Source organism: Notolepis coatsorum (genome assembly GCF_963971535.1).
Source record: "Notolepis coatsorum genome assembly, chromosome: 6".
NCBI classification, from domain to species: Eukaryota; Metazoa; Chordata; class Actinopteri; order Aulopiformes; family Paralepididae; genus Notolepis; species Notolepis coatsorum.
This window is the reverse complement of record NC_140170.1, coordinates 10,644,303-10,668,457: the sequence shown is the minus strand read 5'-3', so window position 1 is coordinate 10,668,457 and position 24,155 is coordinate 10,644,303. Positions and strand designations below refer to the sequence as shown.

Genomic DNA, 24,155 nt, shown 5'->3' with positions numbered 1-24,155 from the left:
AACACATACATATACAGGTATATACAGGTACAATAGGTTATAGGTACAATACAGTACTCAGTGTACTATAGTACATTAGTTTACATTACAGTACACATTACAGTTTACTCTCTCTCCTCCTTCCTCTTCTGCGGCCTCTCCTGCCGCCTCTCAGGGTCACATTCTTTAGGGTTAACTCCCTACTGCAGGCTTGCTCTCACAGACACCTCTATGCAGACCAGGCAATTCTTTCTTAAGCAGAAGAGGTTAGGTTCACACAACAATCATTTCACTGTCTTCCAACCAGAGTTTAGTTTTAAAGTCTATAAAGAATATACTGGTTATAAAGGAACAAACAGGATGTCAATTTCCAAAAGGGTCACTGTTGTTCTGTGGCACTTCACACCTTCCAACTGAAAAATGTTAGGATAGAATAAAAATATTAGGTAAAGAGAGAGAGAGAGATGCCCCGTATTCCATTGCAGTTTGCACAGCCTCCTCAGCGTGCTTCTCCGCGGACCTATATATTTTATGCATAGCGTGGGTGGTGATGATGATGATGATGATAGAAACCGCTGTGGCCCATACAGTTGAATGCTGGTATTACACTCACTGAGGGACACAAAGAAGTCAAGTCCGATGGGACTGGGAATCTCAAATACAAATCGGGATTGGAATATTTATAATAAACAATACAGAATATACAGCATTTCTTGGGGTCTTCAGGGTAAGCACTTATTCCCTCCCCCCTGAACATTTATGGAGATGTATGGGCCTTTTAAGTCAGTGATAAAAGTGTCTTTCAAGGATAAGTGAGCTCCTGCACTGATTATTATACTTCAATATTCAATATTTGATCACCAAAACCCCCCAAAAAGCATAAAAAGGCCCCCCAAAAATCGGCTTGTGCGATGCACGCGCTCGCTTTGCACGCACACAGGTCTAGTGCCCTTTTCAGCCTTTGAGCACCTGCCCCTCTAAAGTCCTGTGCACGTCCCTGTTACAGGGTAACATATAGTTTGGCAAATATTAATAAGGTATTATTAAAAAATGTATTGTTAAACTAAGTTCATTTTTCAATATACGTCTAGTAATGTATGAATTAGTAAATAAAATATAGTATGTTCACCCCAGGTGAAAATCTGCATAAAATGTATACCTAGGTAAATGGAATATTGCTCCACTTCTACAAGGGCTATTTGCATATTCTTGGTATCTAGGAACATCTATGGACCTCAATGAATGTATTCTCAGTGTCAGAAATATTGTGTCTATTACTAGGCTTGCTTAAATTGTGATGAAACAAAGGAAAATATGAATTATGATTTTTCTTTTCATCTTTGACACTGAGCTCATTCAGTACCCTCTTGAGATCATGTGTACAAAAGATCTAAGGAAATTAATAAAGGGAAGATGATCAAACTGAAGGTTCTGTATATACAGTACTGAATTCTCCCATCCGGACCAATGCAATTTGAAATATTATTATAGAATATAGAATATATGCTTATACATTACCTTATTATAGCCAATTTGCACATTTATATATATATATATACATATAGTATCTTTCAAATGGCCGAGTTCAATTTGGATATAGTATCACCAGGCTTGCATAATAACAGATACTGATATTTACTGTAATCGACTGTACTATTTTATTTCCCCCACAGTGTAACCATTTTGAAACTAATTTCAGATCTAATTCTTCCTACATGGTAACAATAGTGTGGGGAAACTGACTGCGTTTCAATATTTGTCAAAAACGTTACCTTTTGTAGCTTATTATCGTGAATCATAACAATTATTGATATGATTCATTCAGAACGCTGAACTTTGAACCACCATAGTATGTGACAGGAAGTGTAGATCGGAGAAATTTCAACGCTGGAAGATAGCTAGCGAATGAACTACAATTCCCATGGTTCAACATTTCCATTTCCGGTTCCGGGTCAAAATAGACGATCGCAAATAGAAAACTTAAAATGATATAAGTACACTTTTAACCTATTGCTAAACTATTGCCAACCTACCGTTTTACATTCTACATGTATTTGTGACATAGTAGTGATGTTACTTGAAAACGGTTGATTTTAAAATCACAAATTATTTTCATCTTCATAAAAATATGCCTATATGATAATAAGGTCAAAAGGGGTCGGTACCGACCCCGTCGAGTGGAACAGGTTAAATAAGTGTATGCTTCTTCCCACTCCTTTTCAAAATGTAAATGCAAGGAAAATGTATATTGAGTTTGACTTTTTTGTTTATTCTTTGTTAATAAAAAAAAATGTATTCATTATTTGAACGGCTTACGGCTATATACTTGATGTTTGTTTGTTATGTTGCATATTTGAAATAAACTTAAAAAAAAAAAAAAAAAAAAGCTTACACAGATAACCAGTAAGATACGTTTTAAAAAGAAATTGAAAACAGCATTGAGACAAAAATAAATAAGTTAACTATCTGAAGTAGATAGTAGTAGTTTTTTTTTAACTTTTGGTGGGTGGGGAGGGGGGTTGGTATTGATGGGAGTGGTGGGGAGGCTACTCTGGTGAAAGCGGTTGAAAAACGTGTTCAACTCGTTCAACTCCACAACACATGAGTGAGGGGTGGGACCATTGGTTAGTTGTGTAACTTTGGTTTGTCCCTTTTTGAAAAGGCAGTAAATAATTAAAACGTGTTCAACTCGTTCAACTCCACAACACATGAATGAGGGGTGGGACCATTGGTTATTTGTGTAACTTTGGTTTGTCCCTTTTTGAAAAGGCAGTAAATAATTACACTAGTAGCTAGCTACTCCTCCACTGCAGCTGCCCTGTCTCCTGTCCTCCACCCAGAAGGGCATCACCAGGTAGGAAAACGTTTTCATATTCTCAGAATGGAATATTCAACTAAAACACAGAGGAGGCTGCTATTGCCTTGCTCTGGAACTTTTCAATTAAAAATTACAAACTAGAAATAAAAAATGGTATCTTGTTTTAAAATATATATATACATATATACTTATATATTAACCTAATGGGCCTCATATACCTTTTATATATGGCTTTTTTGCAATCCGGGGACGGGTTACAGAAAGTAAGTGAGTTAAGTTATTATGATATAATAGTACTGCTATACACCTGGATGGTGATGGTAGGAGTAGTATATTAGCTGGACCTTTATTATAGTAATTATAATATATCAACTGATAGGAATGCCTTACGACATGATCCGATGATACAGAAAACAATGCACATGAAGTCAATATTTTAGAGACCACTATCAAAATGTCACAGATGTCTTCAGGGGAGCTCGTGTGTTATTGAGAGGAGCCAAAATCCCTGGCTCCACTGTAGGTCGCATCCTTGCTCAGACCTATTTATAAGAATATTCTCGCTATCAGATCGGGATGGTTGGTCCTGAGAGGTCCTGGGGTGGGGGGTGGGTTTAGGCGAAATTGTGTCTTTTTGCATTATTTTTATAATTTTCTATATTATTTTTATATATGTTTTTGTATTTTATATATATATATCAATTATAATTCTTCCTGTTCTCTTGTCTTGTGACCCCAAATGTTATTGTTATTGTCTGTTGATCTGTTAATTATTATTATTATTATTATTATTATTATTATTATTATTATTATTATTATTATTATTATTATTATTATTATTATTATTATTATTATTATTATTATTATTATTATTATTATTATTATTATTATTATTATTATTATTATTATTATTATTATTATTATTATTATTATTATTATTATTTTATTTTATTTTACTCCTTCATACATTATTTATTATTGTGTTCTGGTATGTCTTGTTGTATGTTATGTGAAAAAAATTATATTCTCGCTATCCACAGACTGCTATAAAGTCCACACCCGAGATGACTGTCAAAAGAGTCTTACTTACTGCCGGTCTACTGAGCCTCGTCATCACCGCCTACGTGTTGTTGGGAGGACACAGTTTGCTCATGGACAAGTATTCTGAGATTCTGAACGGAACCACACCTTGTGCCTGTCATACATGCATATCAGATGACAACGAGAAACGATTCAACAAATCTATTGATCCCTTTTTGACAAGAGAAAACAAGCATGCGGGGAATGCCCACGTGTGGTGGAAGGTAAGCGACACCTCTTTTGTACAGATACCCCTGTGAGTCAGTTTCATCTCTATTGATTGTTTGAAAATTGTATTAACAGATTGCAGAATGGGTACAATACAGTACAGCTCAATACACACACTTGTTAGTCTTGTTTACATCAGGGTCCCCCATTTTCAATTCATCATAACATATATGACATACATGACATACAGATAGACAGTACTGTTACATCTAGACATTTATGACATGCCAGATCTACTGTACAATTATACAGTACTGTTTATGAGTAAAAAAAAATCTAAAAAAAAGAAAATACATTTGAGGGGGAAGAAACTGTACATTGGAGGAGGTTGGGTAGGTGGGGTGGGGGGGGGTTGGCTAGGTGAGGTGTGGTGGGGGGGGAAACTGTACATTGGAGGTGGTTGGGTGGGGGGGTGGGTTTGGGTATGGGTAGGTGGGGTGGGGTGGGGTGGGGTGGGGTGGGGGAACTGTACATTGGAGGGGGTTGGGTTTGGACATTTACAGGGGCCAGTTTCGAATTGCAGTCTCCCGTAGGTGCTCTTTTAGAGTGGTTTTGAAGGTGGGTAGTGATTCACATTCCTTTACAGCTGTGGGTAGAGCGTTCCACATTGATCTGGCATAATTGCAAAATGTGTTTAGTCCCTTGTTTGAGACGAATCTGGGTTCCCTCTGGTGTTGTGGTCGTGGTATTCACTGACCTTTGGGAGGTATTTTAACATGTATATGGGTACCTTAGTGATGTAGTGTATCTTGTAGACCAGGCCCATTGCAAGTTGCTGTACTCTGTCGTCTACTCTAAGCCATCCTAGGTTGTCAAAGTGGGCAGGGGTGAGGTGGGTTATAGGAGTAAGGTCAAGCAGTTTGTTTTGTGATGTTTGTAATTTTGTTTTTAGCGCCTTTGAGGTGCTTTGGTACCATGAGGTGCAAGCATAGTCGTAGTACCCTTGAATGAGTGCTCCTGCCAGAGTCTTCAGGGTATTCTTGTTTACCAGAGAGGAGATCCGGTACAAGAATCTAGTTCGTTGGTTGACTTTTTTTATTACATTGGATGCCATTTTGTCACAGGAAAGATTTGCCTCTAGGATGGAACCCAGGTATGTAATTGCATCTTTCCTTGTGACAATATTGTCACCCACTGTAACTGAGAAGCTGTCGGTCTTGCTGAGTTTGTTTTTTTGAACCGAAGAGAATGGACTCTGTTTTACCCAGGTGTAATGATAGTTTGTTATCAGCGAGCCAGGTGCAGATTCTGCCGAGTTCCGAGCTGAGGGTTTTATCAACCTGTAACTTGTTCTTGTCAGAGACCAGCAGGGCTGAGTCGTCCGCGAACAGGAACAAGTTGCACTCACAAGCTGACGACATGTCATTTGCATGAATTAGGAACAGTAATGGTCCTACTATGCTTCCTTGTGGAACACCACAGCTCACTGGGAGGGGGGGGGGGGGGGGGGGGGTAGAGTACCGTTTACCTCCACCATCTGTTCTCTTCCCTCCAGGTAGGATTGCATCCAGCTCACTGATCACATCAAAACCAATTGCTTTTAGCTTGTCAATCTATTCTTATATCTCTATACCCCTGTGAGTCAGTCTTACCTCTATCCTCATATCTCTATACCCCTGTGAGTCAGTCTTACTTCTATCCTCGTTATGTTCACTCAGGTGTGAAACAGCTTTTGTTTTATTTATTTTCTTAACGAAAGCAAATCAAAAGTACACAATGAAACGTGTGCAGGTGAGAAAGGAAACCATACAGGCTGATATACAAAGTCCTCACCTATATAAGAAAAACACACAAGTAAGATTGCTAATTCAATAATGTTCACGTCGACCCAGATGAGCTAAACAACTACTGTCCGATCTCCAACCTTCCTTTCCTTAGTAAAAATTTGGAAAGAGGCCGCCCAACTCCAACAATACATCTCCAACCATGAGCTCTATGAGCCTTTTCAATCCGGCTTCAGAACTCACCACAGCACAGAAACCGCCCTCATAAAAATCACCAACGACCTCCTCCTTGCAGCTGACTCTTTCCACATCATCCTCCTGGACCTTTCTACAGCCTTCGATACAGTCTCCCATTCTATCCTCCTCAACCGCCTATCCGACAACCTCTGCATCACTGGCTCAGCATTCTCCTGGTTTCAATCCTACCTCACCACCCGGACACAGTTTATCACCATCGGCGATTCCAGTTCCACCCCGGCCTCAGTCAACCAAGGCGTCCCCCAAGGTTCTGTACTTGGCCCAATTCTGTTCACCATTTACATGCTCCCCCTCGGTCAGATCATCCACCGCCATGGCCTCAGCTTCCACTCCTACGCAGACGACACACAACTCTACCTCTCCACCAAACTATCCACCCAGCTCCCCCCACGCTCCCTTGTCAACTGCCTTCATGAAATAAAAACCTGGATGTCATCTAACCTTCTCAAACTGAACAACAATAAAACTGAGCTCATGGTTGTGGCACCCAAGGCCCTGGTTGGGGATCTCACCCTCGACATAGACGGCTGCTGCATCTGCCCTTCCCCAAAGGTCCGCAACCTGGGCGTTATCCTGGACTCCACCCTTTCCTACCAAGCCCATGTCAGTTCCGTGACCAAATCCGCCTTCTTCCATCTCAGAAATATGTCCAGACTCGACCATCACTTTCCGACTCCACAGCTGAGACCCTCATCCATGCCTTCGTCACCTCCCGCCTGGACTACTGCAATGGGGTCCTGTCCGGGGTCCCAAGCAAAACCATGGACAGGCTCCAGTATGTTAAAAATTCAGCTGCCAGGGTTTTAACCCGCACCAAACCCTGGCAGCACATCACCCCCACCCTCATCCACCTCCACTGGCTCCCCATCAAATCCTGCATCACCTACAAAACCCTCGTGCTCACGTACAAATCCGTCCACGCTCTGGCACCTCAGTACCTCACTGACCTCCTCCACCCCCTACACTCAGTCACGGTCCCTGCGATCCACGGACACTGGTCAGCTCTCCATCCCCCGAACCAGACTGCGGACCTTCAGGGACAGAGCTTTCAGTGTGGCAGCTCCCACCCTCTGGAACTCCCTCCCCACAGAACTCCGCAACGCCCCAACTCTAGGCTCGTTCAAAAAACTGCTCAAAACCCACCTCTTCAACTTGGCCTTTAACCCCTAATTTCACACTTTGTATGTTGTGTCTGTCCACTATGTTTGTTACTTTTGTTATGTAAAGCGACCTTGGGTCTTTTGAAAGGAGCTAATTAAATTGTGTGTGTGTGTGTGTGTGTGTGTGTGTGTGTGTGTGTGTGTGTGTGTGTGTGTGTGTGTGTGTGTGTGTGTGTGTGTGTGTGTGTGTGTGTGTGTGTGTGTGTGTGTGTGTGTGTGTGTGTGTGTGTGTGTGTGTGTGTGTGTGTGTGTGTGTGTGTGTGTGTGTGTGTGTGTGTGTGTATGTGTGTGTGTGTGTGTGTGTGCGCTTGTATGCAAGTGTAAATTAGTTGGAGTCAAGTTGATTAGATTCATCAGGCTGGTCTTCAATCTATGTTTGAAATTATTGAGAGAAGACGATGAGTTGGCAATATGTACTGTATGCCCTCAGAGCAGGTGATCCGGGTTTTACTGAATTTTTATCTAAACAATGTTGTAATGTAGGCTAATCATGGAAATAGTTTTGACCCCCCCCCCCCCTCCCCCCTCCCCTCCTGCACACTCTGTGTATTGAAGCCGCATGTCTTGTTTGGTTTGTGTCAGCGTTTACAGTATGGCAGAGCCGACGTTTCCTACGAAACCGCTGTGGAAGAGCTGTTCAACTTCTTCCCAAACAATTTGAGCTTCATGGATTCAAGCCCCCGGCGCTGCAGGACGTGTGCCGTGGTCGGTAATTCAGGGAACCTGATTAAATCACACTACGGAGCCCTCATCGACATTCATGACGTCGTCATAAGGTAAACCATAGACACGTGGTTCTCGAGGAGTGGGCTGTAAGCAGTGTTAATTTAGTCAATGAAAATGATGACTAAATATGGTCGACAATGAAGCTTTTTCCCCCGAGGACGAGACGAGACGTCACGTTAATGGAGATCATGTGACACTAACGAGACGAAATTATTCATGCAATGTCGTTGACAAAAAATTACGACACAAAATGTAGTTTGCAAAATAATATCTTGCTAAACGTTTATTCAACTTCAACGTCAACACTGTTTACTTGCTACTTGCTAGCTAACAGGAACTTGTTTGCAGACAGGAAAGTAACAAACATAATTGTCCGTGCGGAACCCTTATCCCCAACACATCGTTCCGTCTGTGAATTATTGTAATGTTCTGGGGTTTTGTGTGTCGCTCTAGTTGTATGGTCTTAGGGACACCACTAATATATGGGATATGGGAAGACGGACCGGATGTTACATTGTTGTTGTGAAGCTAGCGTATTAGCAGGTAGCTGTGTTGTACTGTATATGAGAAGGGAAGTATCAACTTGTAAAACCCCATATTGAGCTGGAAATAAAGCACCATACAGAAAAGGAAACTCTCCACTTTCTTCCCAACATTACTGCATGACGGATTGCTACATTAAATAGCTTACATAAGTCTAACCAGCTAGCATTGTAAGCTTTTTTTGTTTAGAAAAAGCTCACCCCAACTTATGAGGCTGTAACTGAGTGGCGAGACTAAACAAAAAAGACTCAAATGAAAATGCTCAGACCTGTAGTTGACTAAAACTTGACTAAACAAAAAACAGATAAAGGTGACTAAATATGATGAAAACGAAAAACAGCATTTGAGACATGACTAAGATGAAAATGAAAATGAAAAATAGCTGACGAAATTAACATTGGCGGTAAGGAACCAAAGAGCACCTTGAAAATGTCAAAGTCACGTCCATCAGATTTAAACTAGCACTTCACCCAAAATTTTTTATTTTTATATACACCCCACAATGCCTTGAATTCATGAAGATTTTCTTTCTTCTATCATATCTCTGCGGTGACGTAGAATACAAAAACGGTAGAAATACTTGATGAATTGAAGTTATAGGACATTTGGTTTAACCCTTTCACTACCACACTACAGAAGGTTAACCCTTTCACTACTACGCCGGCCGCGTTGTGGTGATATTGCCCTGTGTCTGAGCGACCTCGTCGGGGAGCTGCAGATTGCAGATGACATTGTCGGATTGTTGTAATCCAACGTTCAAAAGATACTATCGGGTGTACGATATGAAAGCAAGACTGTTCTGGGTGAGCAGACTTAAATCAAATAGGTATATTACCGCTAATTTGCAAAAACTGGAGAGACACTGAACCATTCGTTGTGCACACGCCGCCATCTTGGTCTATGAGGTCTATTATGACGTATCTCTCTCTCTGTACTTTACATTATGATCTCTCTCTGTACTTACATTATGATGTATCTCTCTCTGTACTTTACATTATGATCTCTCTCTGTACTTTACATTATGATCTCTCTCTGTACTTTACATTATGATCTCTCTCTCTGTACTTACATTATGATGTATCTCTCTATCTGTACTTTACATTATGATCTCTCTCTGTACTTACATTATGATGTATCTCTCTATCTGTACTTTACATTATGATCTCTCTCTGTACTTACATTATGATGTATCTCTATCTCTGTACTTACATTATGATCTCTATCTCTGTACTTACATTATGATGTATCTCTATCTCTGTACTTACATTATGATGTATCTCTCTCTCTGTACTTACATTATGATGTATCTCTCTCTCTGTACTTTACATTATGATCTCTCTCTCTGTACTTACATTATGATGTATCTCTCTATCTCTGTACTTTACATTATGGTGTACATATCTCTCTCTATACTTTACATTATGATCTCTCTCTATACTTTACATTATGATCTCTCTCTATACTTTACATTATAATGTATCTCTCTCTCTGTATTATACATTATAACGTATCTCTCTCTGTACTTTACATTATGACATATCTCTCTCTGTACCTTACATTATGGTGCATCTCTCTCTCTCTCTACCTTAAATTATGACATAATATCTCTCTCTCTCTGTATCTTGCATTAAGACGTATCTCTCTCTCTCTCACTCTTTGTACTTTAGAATGAACCAGGCTCAGGTCAAGGGATACGAATCGGATGTTGGAACCAAGACAACGCTTCACATGATGTATCCTGAGAGTGCCATTGATTTGGACAAGAACACCCATCTTGTGTTCGTTGGGTTCAAGGTGACGGACCTCCGGTGGCTCGTCAGTGCCTTCACCACGGGACACATTACACAGTGAGTGTCTATGGGTGTATCATTTACATTATCAACGAATTACATCGACTGGCGTGAAGGATTGTAAACCAAAACAAATCTACCCTTCAGTCTGACTGCTTGGGGGAAGAAAGCTGTTCATAAATCTTGAGCTCTTAGCATTTATGGACCGGTATCTCCTCCCTGAGGGGAGGAGCTGAAATAGGTGATGTGCTGGGTGAGACTGGTCCTTGATACTACACTTGGAGCGGTGGAGGCAGTGGGAGGTAAAGACGGAGTTGATGTTTGGTAGAGGAGTCCCGACGATCCTGCCTGCCGCCTTCACCACCCTCTCTAGAGCCTCTTGCTCTGCCTTCGTGCAGCTGGAGAACCACACAGACACACGTAGGTCAGCACACTCTTTTCCGATCACTGAGGCGGTGTTGGTGCTCCAGGACAGGCTCTCACTCACACTGAGACCCAGGAACTTGAACTCTGTGACCCTCTCCACTACCTCGTTGTTGATGAGCAGAGGGGAGTGGTCAGGCCTTGATCTTCTGAAATCCACTATGATCGCTGTTGTTTTTTTTTTATATTGAGCGCCAGGTTGTTGCTGCCACACCAGGCTGTAAGGTCTTCCACCTCCCTCCTGTAGGCAGACTCATTGTTGTTCGTTATGAGACCCACAACTGTGGTATCGTCTGCGAACTTGATGATGTAATTGGAGGGGTAGGAGGGGGAACAGTCATGTGTGAGGCTGAGCAGGGTGTACAGTAATGGGCTGAGCAGCACGCAACCCTGCGGGGCGCCGGTGCTGAGAGACAGGGTGGACGAGGTGTAGTTGCGCAGCCTGACGGCTTGTGTGCGGTTTGTGAGGAAGTCCAGCACCCAGTTACACAGTATGTTACACAGACCCAGGGTTCGGAGTTTGCTGATGAGTTTACGGGGGAGTATAGTGTTGAAGGCAGAGCTATAGTCGACAAAGAGCATTCTTACGTTGGTGTTTTTCTTCTCCAGATGTTCTAGGGCGGTATGAAGCACAATGGCTATAGCATCTTCAGTTGATCTGTTCTGCCTATAAGCAAACTGGTATTGGTCAAATGAGGCCGGGATGATGGATGTGATGTGTTTCAGGCAAATGACAACTGACTGCTTGGGTACTGGTATTATTGTGGATGTTTTGAAGCATGTTGGGACATATGATAATAGCAGAGAGAGATTAAATATATCTGTAAAAACCTCTGTCAGCTGATCCGTACACTCCTTCAGGATGCGGCCCACCACTCCATCGGGTCCCGCTGCCTTCCTTGGGTTGGTATTCCGGAGGCAACACCTGACGTCATGGTGGCTCAGGACGGGGACTGTGCCACTGGGGGGGGAGGGGCTGCACTACTTGGTCCCTGTTTGCTCTGTCGAACCGGGCATAGAAATGGTTCAGCTCCTGTTAATGTGACAGAGCTGTTTATGGGTGATGTTGTCCCCTTGTAGTCAGTGATGGCTTTGATTCCCTCCCACACCTGGCGGGGGTTGGTGGAGTTGGAGAAGTGGGTCTCAATCCGTTCCTTATATTTAAGTTTTGCTGCCTTGATGCCTCTCCTTAGAGCCTGGCGATGCTGTAGGCAGCTGCGTCCCCAGACCTGTAGGCTGCATCTCTGGCCCGGAGGAGTGACCTGGGTCCTGGTCGTTGTAAACAGCGACTCCTACAGTTCGGTCGGGGCGCCTCCACAGCAAGGGGAGGATCTAAGAGAGGTAGTGTGACCTTCCACACGTTACACTCTCCCAGTGAGAGTCCGCGCTGCCAGGTGAAAAGAAGCGGTGGGCTGGGTACACATGTGTTGGAGGAAGCATGTGATAGTCTCCGTCCTCCGGGACCGACGGTAGGGGGTAGAGTGCGCAACGACCAGGAAGAGGATTGGGAATTGGCATAACGACTAACATTGGGATGGGAGAAAAATGGAAAAAAGAAAGGAGGAAAAAGACCATTAAAAAAAATATGGAATGCATGACTGTAGTGGTGTAGCTATCTAATGCCGCTCTAGGATCTACCTGCGGCCCTCTGTCCTTGAAGGTGTCCCATTCAGTCACCTTGAAGCAGTCCTGTAGCTGGGATACAGCCCCCTCAGACCAGACTCTGACAGTACTGGTTGTGGGTCCGACAGATTTGATTTTCTGCCTATACAGGGGGTAAAGGAAGAGCGAGATGTGATCAGACAGGTCTAGGTGAGGGTCTGGTTGTGCTATGTCATTATGAATTGAAAATGGGGGACCCTGATGTAAACAAGACAAAAGTATTTCTCTGGTCTGCATCCCCTTAACAATTGTGTGTATCGAGCTGTACTGTACTGTACCCATTCTGCAATCTGTTAATTAAAGTTTTCAATCAATCAATCAACAAAGAAATACGAGTGGCAAGAAAGGAATACTTTTCTAAGATTATCACAGATAATGCTGGAAACTCTAGAATATTATTCTGCGCCATCGACTAGCTACTCAACACTGCCCCCACCCCTCCACATTATTCTTCAATAACAAAATAACTTAAATTAGAGCCAGCATTAGTCCTGACCATCTGCAAACCCTAGAAAACGTAACCATAGGAAAATGCACTTGCATTAGTAGTAGTAGTAGTAGTAGTAGTAGTTTATTCAGTCATAATAATAATAATAATAATACATATAATTTATAACGCACCCTACATTCCTGAGAGTCTCAGAGTGCTACAGAGTTAAAAAGAATAGAATACAAATGGATATATAAGAAAGAAGAACACATAGCAGAACAACATATGAATAAGACATAAAAACTAATAAAAGGCCTTTCTAAAAAGGTAGGTCTTGAGTCCACATTTATTAACAGTTTGTGGTGCTCTCAGGTGGTTGGGGAGAGCATTCCATAGTCTGGGCGCGGCCGAGCAGAAGGCTCTATCGCCCATGGTGTGCAGCTTAGTCCTGGGGGCTTTGAGGAGGTAGGCTGTGCCGGAGCGGAGGGAGTGTGAGGAGGACTGGGGGGTGAGGAGTTGAGGTAGGCAGGGGCACCACCATGTACACACTGGTGAGTGAGGAGGGAAACCTTGTACTCGATCCTGTGTTCCACGGGGAGCCAGTGAAGTGATCTGAGGGTGGGGGTGATGTGGTAATATTTGCGAACCCTCATCAGGATCCTTGCAGCGCTATTCTGGATGGTCTGCAGTTTTTTAATGCTTTTACTAGGGATCCCGATGAGGAGTGCATTGCAATAGTCCAGCCTGGAGGAGACGAAGGCGTGGACAAGTTTCTCAGAATCTGCCAGAGTGAGTGAGGAGCGGAGTGTTGAGAGGTTCCTGAAGTGAAAGAAAGAGGTCTTGCAGATGTATTTGATGTGAGTCTCGAATGAGAGGTGGGGGTCCATTTTCACGCCCAAGTTAGTGACAAGGGTGGAGAGAGGAATGTCCTGGCCGGAGAAGGAGATGGTGGTGATGATGGATGACCGGACCTGGAGTAGGGTACCAACCAGCATGGCTTCCGTTTTGGAGCTGTTGACCTGGAGAAACCTGTGGTTCATCCATGCCTTAGTCTCCTCCAGGCAAGCAGTCAGTGTGGGGGGTGATGATGGTGAAGATGGTGAAATTCGAATGTACAGCTAGGTGTCGTCAGCATAGCAGTGGAGCGACACACCGTGCCGGCTGATGATGCGGCCGAGGGGGAGCATGTACAACAGGGTGAACAGCAGGGGGCCGAGGACAGATCCCTGGGGGACACCACAGGTGACGGGGTGGGTAGAGGATGTTGCACCTCCCTGGGAGACACACTCAGTCCGACCAGCCAAGAGGGACTGGAACAAGCCCAGGGCTAGGTCACAGAGTCCGACGTCGGAATGGAGACAGTCCAGGAGAATAACATGATCAACCGTGTCAAAGGCAGCCGATAGGTCGAGAAGGACCAGAATGGATGGGGTTCCAGCATCTGCCCCCATCAGAAGGTCGTTGGTGACCCTGACCAGGGCTGTCTCTGTGCGCAGAGCGGAACCCAGACTGGAACTTCTCGAATATGTTGTTGTCTCTGAGGTGTGCTTGGAGCTGCACCGCAACTACCTTCTCCAGCACCTTGTAGAGGAATGGGAGATTGGAGATGGGCCGGTAGCTGACGAGGGCCTCTGGGTCCAGGGTGGGTTTGTTCAGGAGGGGGGTGATGATGGCAGTTTTGAGAGCAGGCGGAACGTGGCCAGCCTGCAGGCAGAGGTTGATGGTGCTGGTCATTAGGGGACCAATAGTGCAGATGTTGGCTTTCACCAGGGCTGTGGAGAGGGGATCCAGGGCACACGCCGATGATGACCTCGAGCTCACGCTGCGTGGTGTCATTGAAACAGCGGAGGAGCTGGGAGACTTCAGGCTGTGGGACAGCAGGTGGAGCAGGTGAAGAAGAGGAGCTGGGGAGGAGAGAGCGGATGCCCTTAACTTTGGCTGTGAAAAATGACATGAAGTCATTACACCGCTTCTCAGTGGTCTCTCTGTGTGCCTGGGTTTGGGGTTTGAGGAGGTGGTGTATGGTGGAAAAAAGCTGTTTAGAATTGCCAGGGCTATTGTTAATGATGTTGGAATAGAACCGTGACGGAGCGATCTTAAGGGCTTTGGAGTAGGCCTTTTGGTGCTCTCTGTAGGCCTCTCTGTGCACGGTGAGTCCCGACGTAGTGAGGCGTCGCTCAAGGACACGGCCAGCCACCTTCATCTCCCTACCTGAACCAGGGGGCAGAGCGTGAGAACGTGACCATCTTAGATTTCACAGGGGCGTGAACATCCAGGAGGCCACTCAGGGCTTTGTTGTAGTAGCCTACTGAGGCACTGGCTGAGGAGAGGGCAGGAGGGGTGAGATGTTGGAGATCCAAGGCCAGAGCGTCCAGGTTGATGTTTTTTATGTTTCTGAAGCAGATCTGGCGCTTGGGCTTTGAATGGGGGGGGGGCAGCATCTCCATGGAAACGGCCATGTAATCCGACAAGCCCGGGTCGTATACACATAGGTTGTTAATAGGGGCAGCAGGGTTGGAAATAACAAGGTCAAGTGTGTGCCCCCCGTCATGTGTGGGGACGTGCACGTGCTGTGTCAGGTTGACACTGTCCAGCATTTGTAAACACTCTGATGCAGAGTGACAGGAGTCATCATCTCACACAATACAATATACACCATCATTTAACAATATTTGATTTTACAGTGACTGAAAAGGTACAGACTGAAGCATAATGCTTATACCATGCCTGTCCTATATTCTTAACTAAATGAAGACTCCAAAACAGTAGGAAAATAGCAAAAAACAGTATTATTCACCTTTGTAGTTTTCAAAAATAGCTTTACAAACCATTTTCAAACCTAAAGCGAATGACTCATTCTTAACTGTATATCTGCATTGTTCCACAAGTTAACCCCAATAATAGAAATACACAATTAATCCCTTTCTTAGCTTTTTGAACAGTAAATTTATAAGTCAAGATAGACTGCGCTCACAAAATATAACACTGGGTGCTGAAATCCCGTGGAGTATAATAGAAAAAGAAAGCAATACGCTTGGACCAGCACTCACAGATTTTGGTTATTTAATGGCAGCCTGAAACAAACATGTTTCGGAACAATTATGTTCCTTCCTCAGTGTTGATGGCTAGTGTTGATCAACACTGAGGAAGGAACATAATTGTTCCGAAACATGTTTGTTTCAGGCTGCCATTAAATAACCAAAATATGTGAGTGCTGGTCCAAGCGTATTGCTTTCTTTTTCTATGAACAGTAAATTTACAAATATCTCTCAAATCATATTTTCTTTCATGTATTGAAAAAAACCTTTGCACCCCGTCCGGGAGTAACTTTGCTTTAGCTCTGTACATTATTTGCATAATTTTATAATAAACCAAATCATTAAATTTCATAATATGAGACTTTATAAACAATGGATTTGTGTGTTCATAGTAACCAGCCTTAAAAAGGTTCCAAATGGCCCGCTTTTGCAGTAAGACTATTGGATTTACAGTCTTTTTAAATGACGACCCCCATACTTCCACACAGTAGGAAGGGTGGGTTTAAGGAAGTATAAGTGAGCAGTAAATGATGTACAAGGCTTTGTAGTTTAATATATCCTTACATTTATACAATATTGCTACTGACTTAGATATTTTCCCTTGAATATAGTTAACATGTTGTTTCCATGTTAATTTCTGGTCAATAACTACCCCTAGAAATTTGTTCTCAGAAACTCTTTCTATTTTTACATCACATATTTCTAACTCGATATCCCCCTCTATTTCTTTTCGATTACCAAAAAAAATTGCACATATCATTGATCCACTTTTTCTCCTCCTATTTTTCTTGTATTTTCCTCCCATCCCAATTTAGTCGTTATGCCAATTCCCCCTTCCCCTTCCTGGCCGTTGCGCACATTTCCCCCCTACTTGCCGGTCTAGGGAGCCCTGAAGTCTATCACATGCTTCCTCCGATACATAGGAGACAGCCAGCAGCCTCTTTTCACCTGACAGCGAGGACTCTCATTGGGTGAGTGTAACGCGTGGGAGGGCACACTACCTCACCCAGATCCCTTCCTTGCTGTGCAGGCGCCCTGACCGACCTGTAGGAGTCGCTGTTTACAACGACCAGGATACATACCCCACCGGCTTCCCACCCGCTAACCCTGCCAATTGTGTTAGTAGGGATGACCGACCAAGCCGGAGGTACCGCTGACAGCTGGATTCGAACCCAGTGTCTCTGCGGTGGTAGGCGAGCGCTTAGTCCGCTGCCCTACCCAGCCACCCCAACATTGCACATATCATTAATATAAAGTAACGTTTTGTACCTATCACAGATCCCTGGGGTACTACACAGGTGACCTTCCTAAATCCTGACACAGTGTCATTAATTTTCACACATTGCTGTCTGTTTTCCAAGTAGCTCTTCAGCCAAGAGTTAGCTATACCTCGGAGTCATATCCCATACTTCTCCAGTTGTCTCACTAATATGCAGTGATCTATTGTATCAAAAGCCTTCTGTAGGTCAATATAAATACCAATAGAACACTCATAATTTTCAACTGCTTTTGTTATTTCTTCTACCATCTCCATCACTGCATAATGTAGTTCTATTTTCCCTAAACCCATACTGGTGTTCACTCAATATTTTATATTCGCCAATGAAAATATCCAGTTGTTTCACAAATAATGTCTCTAATATTTTTGAAAATTGAGGAAGTAGAGACACTGGTCTATAATTGTCCATTTGATGTTTATCTCCATTTTTTTTTATTTTGGAATTACCTTTGCTCATTTCATATTATTAGGAAAAACACCTCTTTGAAAAGACAGATTGCATATATAGGTCAAAGGTTTTACAATAGACTCAATTACTTCTTTAATAATTACCATGTCAATGGAGTTTATATCAGTTGATGTTTTGTTTTTGAATTTACTTACAATTTCAATTATATCAATTTAATTTACCCCACAAAGGAACATAGAACTGATATTACCATTAATCAGATTATTAAACATCTAATTAAACATCTTATTAAATATATTTTTTATCCTCAGGCACAACCATTTTGGTGGCCAAAGTAGTTCCAACACCCACAAACATCTTCAACGCTGCTTTTTACATTCTCGAAGACACTCTGATGTCACGAGACCGCCGACATCTTGGTATAGGGGGGCCATACGGATTTATACCATCAAATGCATGCGTTGAGGTCCGTTTTTATTACATGTTTTATCACATTCTTGTTCATTTCATAACATTTTCATAAGATTTGTTTTGAAAATATTGAGGCCAACATGGCATTTCACTATTTCGAAAGCCTTTCTGGTGATTCTAAGGCGAGATATTATTCAAAGAAGCTCCCCCTGATTGACTTGACATAATGTCCATACAAAACACATACAGACATGGCCATCTCTCGAATACCCAAATTGAAGCTGCTATGTTACGTTTTGTACTAATAACAAAACAAACACAGAAATCCAAATCGCAAGTTTTATACCATCACGGAGGAAAAAGTGGCTGGCGGCTAACGTTCGGCTAACTAGCTCTGGTGTTGTGGTCGTGGTAGCTACATGCTAAGCTAACGTTAATCACATCATATCGAACCGATAGGAGCTTATCTTATCTAATCTTACGTGGTGGTACCACGTGTGCCACTACCCGATCAAACATCCACGTAAGATTAGATAACATAAGCTCCTATCGGTTCGATATGATGTGATTAACGTTAGCTTAGCATGTAGCTACCACAACAGCAGAGAGAGTTAGCCGAACGTTAGCCACAGCCACTTTTTCCTCCGTGATGGTATAAAACTTGCGATTTGGATTTCTGTTTTTGTCATTAGTACAACGCGTAACACAGCAGCTCTTTGGCATTGTGAAGGACTGAAGAAAATTTTGCTTGATTGTCTTTAATTTGCCGCTTTAATGATCCGTTTCTGCACTAAATGAACCGTACACAATGTACCAGGCTGGGCAGTTTCCCCCCACGCTGCAGTTGCGTAGCAACAACAGGCAGGAAGTTGACTTCGAGAATTGTCCACTTTAGCATCAGAGCTATAGAAAATAACTTGGAAATTCAGATTTATAACCTCTATTCCGAATAATATGATTGATTATTTTCCAGGTCCTTTGTATATTATTTGCATTCTTTGCATATTTTATTGTAGTATTCCTTCTTCTGTACTCTCATAATGGACGTCATTACATCAGCTGAGCTCTATAAAACTGTCATGGAATGTACCTCCTCCACTTCCTGTATTGACCCTATACCCACAGCATTTTTTAACAAAATATTCTAGAGTCATGTCCTAAATATTATAAATACATCGCTTCTGAGAGGCATTTTCCCAGGTGCATTATCGGCCTACTGATATTATCGGCCGATATTGGCATTAAAATGTAATATCGGAAATGATTGGTATCGGGTTTTACTTTTTTAATGAAAACTGTTACACAACATGCACATTTTATACATCAAACTCTTCAGCTACTTCTCCTCTCACTCAAAATGGTAATATGAGAGATGTGATGTATAGTTTTTGAGATATTTATGTTTGTTTGGCACAACTCGCAATAAATGCTGTGGCTTTCGCATTTCTGAGACGACCCTGAAGATGTTTGGTCTATCGGCGCACACTTGATGACATCATCAAACTACATCGTCACTTGCAGCATAACAACAAGACTGTTAGTGGAGTCGCTCACTATGTCTTAGTATGTTTTCCATTTACAATTAAATGTTCTTGTATCATTTCATCCAACAGAACGTACCAACCCGTGAAAGCAAAGATAAAGGCTAACAAGGACTTGGTGAGTCAAACAGAAATAGGTCTTCCATTTTGACCAATGAGTCACGAATAACTGCTGTAGTGAGTAAAGGGTTAAAACTTAAAAGTATATAAAATGTTAAAAATATATAGATATACTGTATCAGTCTCAATGACATTTCCATAGGTTAACTGTTCATTCATAACCCACACAGATTTCGGTCCTCCATCCTGCTTTCATGAAATATGTTCATCAAATTTGGCTGAGAAAGAGGGGAAACCAACCATCCACTGGCTTCCTGGCTGTGATGCTTAGCATGCACATCTGTGACGAGGTAAATATATTATATTATATTATATATAGAGACCTGTACTGTGTAACCTTGTCATGAAGAAACATCACTTCTTCAGCAAACTAAATGGTGTAGTTGAGACCGGATTGAGCTGAATAAGAGGAAACCCTCCCATCAGTGGCCACACAGAGGGACTTAAAAGTCAAATCATTAGTAAAATAGAAAAATGTAATCTAATACAAAGTTTAAATCCATGCTCCATTCGTGTAACATTGTCTATCTGTCTTCCCAGGTCAATGTGTTTGGATTTGGGGCAGACAAAGATGGAAACTGGAGCCACTATTGGGAAAAATTGAAAAACAAAAAACTGAAAACTGGAGGACATGATGGAATGTTTGAGTATAAACTTATTGTGGAACTGTCTGACAAACAAATGATACATTTCTTTAGAGGATAATTTGAGCAATTATTATAGAATATACCAGTGGTTCCCAACCTGGGGGTCCCAACCCCCGCTAGGGGTCGCCAAAGTCATGAATCCCTCTTGATTTTAAAGTTGTATGAATTTATATTAAAGAACCATGTCTCAGTATTTACTCATTTCTGTGAGGAAGACAATGCAATGTAAGCGTTATTTTAAAAGTGTGTATCTTTATTTTTCTATTTTTAGGAAAAATTTCTAAATAATATTAAAAAAATTATCTTGTGAGGGGCACTTGTCGACGTGAACACCAGCATTATTCACAGATAGCAGAGCAAGCTGGCTAAACACTAAGGGCAGAATCCACAGAGAATGGATTGCGCGAAGCAAATTGCATTCGCGGAGCCTGCATGCTCTGCGTCTGCAAGCTATCCACAAAAGCACATTGCTCGATGAGATACCAGCGCATGCACGCCCAATATGTATAGCTCTTGGCAGAAATGTGTGTGTCGAAATGTAGCACGCTGTCAAGTTTAGCGCGCTGTCCAATTTTTTTTTAGAAATTAGAAATCAAGAAATCACTCCATCCATTAATTCAACTGGACTGTCATACTATTCATTTGCACTAGCACTATTGCACTTGGGACATTGATATTATATTATTGATGTTATTATTTATACATGCTATATTCAGTATGTTTGTATGTGGTGATGCTCTAAACAAAATTTCGTTGGACCAACAATGACAATAAAGATTATATTCTTTTGCACTCCTCTATACATTACGAAGTAAACGAAATACAATACAAAATGAACGGAATACTAAAGAAAATAAATATGAGAAATAAGGCTATTATCTGACATTATTCAAATGATTGGTTCTGAGATGATGATCAATACAGTAAACAATTATTTCTGATATAGGTGCTGATCAGCAGTAATGCAATGTCATGATTATTATTATTCTGAAATTATTATTATTATTATTATTATTATTATTATTATTATTATTATTATTATTATTATTATTATTATTATTATTATTATTATTATTATTATTATTATTATTATTATTATTATTATTATTATTATTATTAAATAAAAAATTTATTAATGATTAATTAATAAGAACTCCTCTCCTTTACTATAATCTAATTATGAAATCAGATATAGGCCAGGGCTTTACAACTTAATAAATAATATATATTAAATAGGATAGAAACTAAATTAAATGTATACCATATACAATGAAATAATATTATAATCATATTGTGCTATATTCCGTTTATATCCCATTTAATTGTATTCAATCTCTTTATTAAATGGGAACTATTTTACTATTTCTTTCACTATTTGGGCACTTTTACACAATTCCTGTGAGTCTATGGAACACCTCTGTAATATATATATTTTTTTTATTCATTGTTTTGTATTTCTAATCAAGTCCTCAAAAACAGCATTTTTCTACCTCAAGATCTCGAGCCGTTTTGAGCCTGGGCTCCTAAACCACGGCACCGTGCCGGCCCCCCTGAACATTAACATGCAGCCTGGGCTCCTAAACCACGGCACCGTGCCGGCCCCCCTGAACATTAACATGCAGCCTGGGCTCCTAAACCACGGCACCGTGCCGGCCCCCCTGAACATTAACATGCAGCCTGGGCTCCTAAACCACGGCACCGTGCCGGCCCCCCTGAACATTAACATGCAGCCTGGGCTCCTAAACCAGGGCACCGTGCCGGCCCCCCTGAACATTAACATGCAGCCTGGGCTCCTAAACCACGGCACCGTGCCGGCCCCCCTGAACATTAACATGCAGCGGTGACTATATGACATCACATATAGGCACATTTTCAAACGACTCAGTTCAGTGAGGGTGAATATTGTGAGAGGAGAATTGGAAGAATGCGCCAATATGAGAATTTTGAGACATAGATCATATTAATATAAGTTCACATAGCTAGGAAACAATGCTAAACACTCAAAAAGGCCATTTATAAGATAGTTCCCCTTTAAGTTGTAAAGCCCTGGCCTATATTTGATTTCATAATTAGATTATATTCGAGTGAAGGAGAGGAGTTATTATTAATTAATTATTAATTTAATAATAATAATAACTTCGTTTTATATAGCGCCTTTCATAAAACCTAAGATCGCTTATAGGGGAAGAAATAACAAACAGACTGTAGCTAAGGGGCTGTATTTAAATAATGAGCTTGGCAAATACTAAATGATATATTAACCAATATTAAATGTACACAAAATGGCGGACACTCTTATTAACTGGAGGGGACAGGGGTACCAAGTTGAATTATTACATTTAATGTGTAACATAAAAACACACATGTAACATATCACATTAATATCCTGTGGTCACATTAATATCCTGGGGCTAATCAAATTTACATGCAACCAGTCGGGCAGTCGCTGGATAGGGGGGTCTCGTACGGACCGGGTTCCTATAGTCCAAAATGCTGGTCTTCGGTGTTGGAGTATGTCACTCCACTTCTCCTGGCTTTGGCGACATTACGATACCGTTTTTAACTGGTAATTCACTTCACCAACGTTACCATACAGCGTTGTAGCAAAAAAACAACTCTCTCCTCTCTCTCTCACTTTTTCTTCCCCAACTAATGGTATCTTTCTCTCCGTTCCAATACGTAACATGGGTGAGACTGGCTCGCAAACTAACGGTAACTCTTCTCCGTCCCAATATGTGCAGGTGAGCGCTGTATAAAGCCACTATAGCGATATATCTCTGCATGTGGCTTTATATTTGTCGCTCAAATTAGATTATGTTTATACGAGCATTACGCCAAAGCCCACAGCGTTATATAACGATATTTAAATAAGTACGATGCTCGATATCTTTATTTGATATTGTCGTTCGAGGTATTCAATATTCTTTCACGGTCTGCTACAATTACTGCTGCCATGATCACCTGTTTAGAGGCTCATTTACATAGAAAGGGGAGATTTTCCGCCCATATTACCTCATTTAAATATACGCCAATTGCATGGATGCAAAGCCTATATATGTTACGCATGAGCAGCCTTATTTACATTTGAGAGCGAGATGCGCCGGCTTTGCTTCGGAAAGAACTCGCAAAGCCTCTGTGGATTCCGGCCTAAGAGTTTATACAGAAATGGCCAAGCCTCAGGGAGAAGGGAATGCTGAGTTTCTCGAGAGGAACACTTTTTATAGCAACACTACCATCACGACATCTAAGAAGGGAGATCCCCCCTTGAACGGCCCTTCTAAGGTTTCTCCCCTCCACATTGCCTGTGGTGCTTTTTTTTCCCTATTATAGCTTTTTAGTGAGTTTTTCCTTACCTTCGTGTGGAGTATGTCTGGGAGTGTTGCATTTATTTATTTAACATTTTATTTTGGATTTCATGGTGTGTTTTTTTGTTTTGTTGTTGATTTATTGTGATGTTTCTTCTTGACTTGTTTAAAGAAAATGTGTCCGGCCCATGGGGACATTAATGTGTGTTGTCGGGCCTTACAAATAAATTACATTTGATTTGATTTGAAAAAGAGGAGTTGCTATTGAGACAATTTTATTGAGTTTGGCTTCAGAAGTAATGGACACAATTACAATTGAACGTGTCAATTGTGGTGAGAATTGGCAAATAGTTTGACACAAACTTCCTGCAGGTATTTAACCTCTTATACCTGAGCCATATTATCAGAAAATTCGCCTAAAAGTACATACCATAAGTAAATGGAAGATTGCTCCACTTCTTCACGGTCCATTTGCATGCTCTTGGTATCTAGGGACATCTAGGGACCTCAGGGAATGTATTCCCAGTGTCAGAAATATTGTGTCTGTTACTATGGCTTGAGTAAATTGTAATGAACCAAAGGAG

At 41.7% G+C, this 24,155-nt stretch overlaps 1 protein-coding gene across 1 annotated transcript; it reads left to right on the top strand.

The window, feature by feature from the left end:
• The first annotated feature begins 2,676 nt into the window (after positions 1-2,676).
• LOC311230071 (CMP-N-acetylneuraminate-beta-galactosamide-alpha-2,3-sialyltransferase 1-like) lies at positions 2,677-23,809 on the top strand. The gene is made up of 7 exons (XM_084316219.1): positions 2,677-2,833; positions 3,838-4,101; positions 7,830-8,023; positions 10,184-10,363; positions 19,572-19,617; positions 19,790-19,909; positions 20,160-23,809. The coding sequence occupies exons 2-7, from the start codon at positions 3,862-3,864 to the stop codon at positions 20,322-20,324; spliced, it is 945 nt and encodes a 314-aa protein (XP_084172345.1). The 5' UTR covers positions 2,677-2,833; positions 3,838-3,861; the 3' UTR covers positions 20,325-23,809.
• Positions 23,810-24,155: the final 346 nt, after the last annotated feature.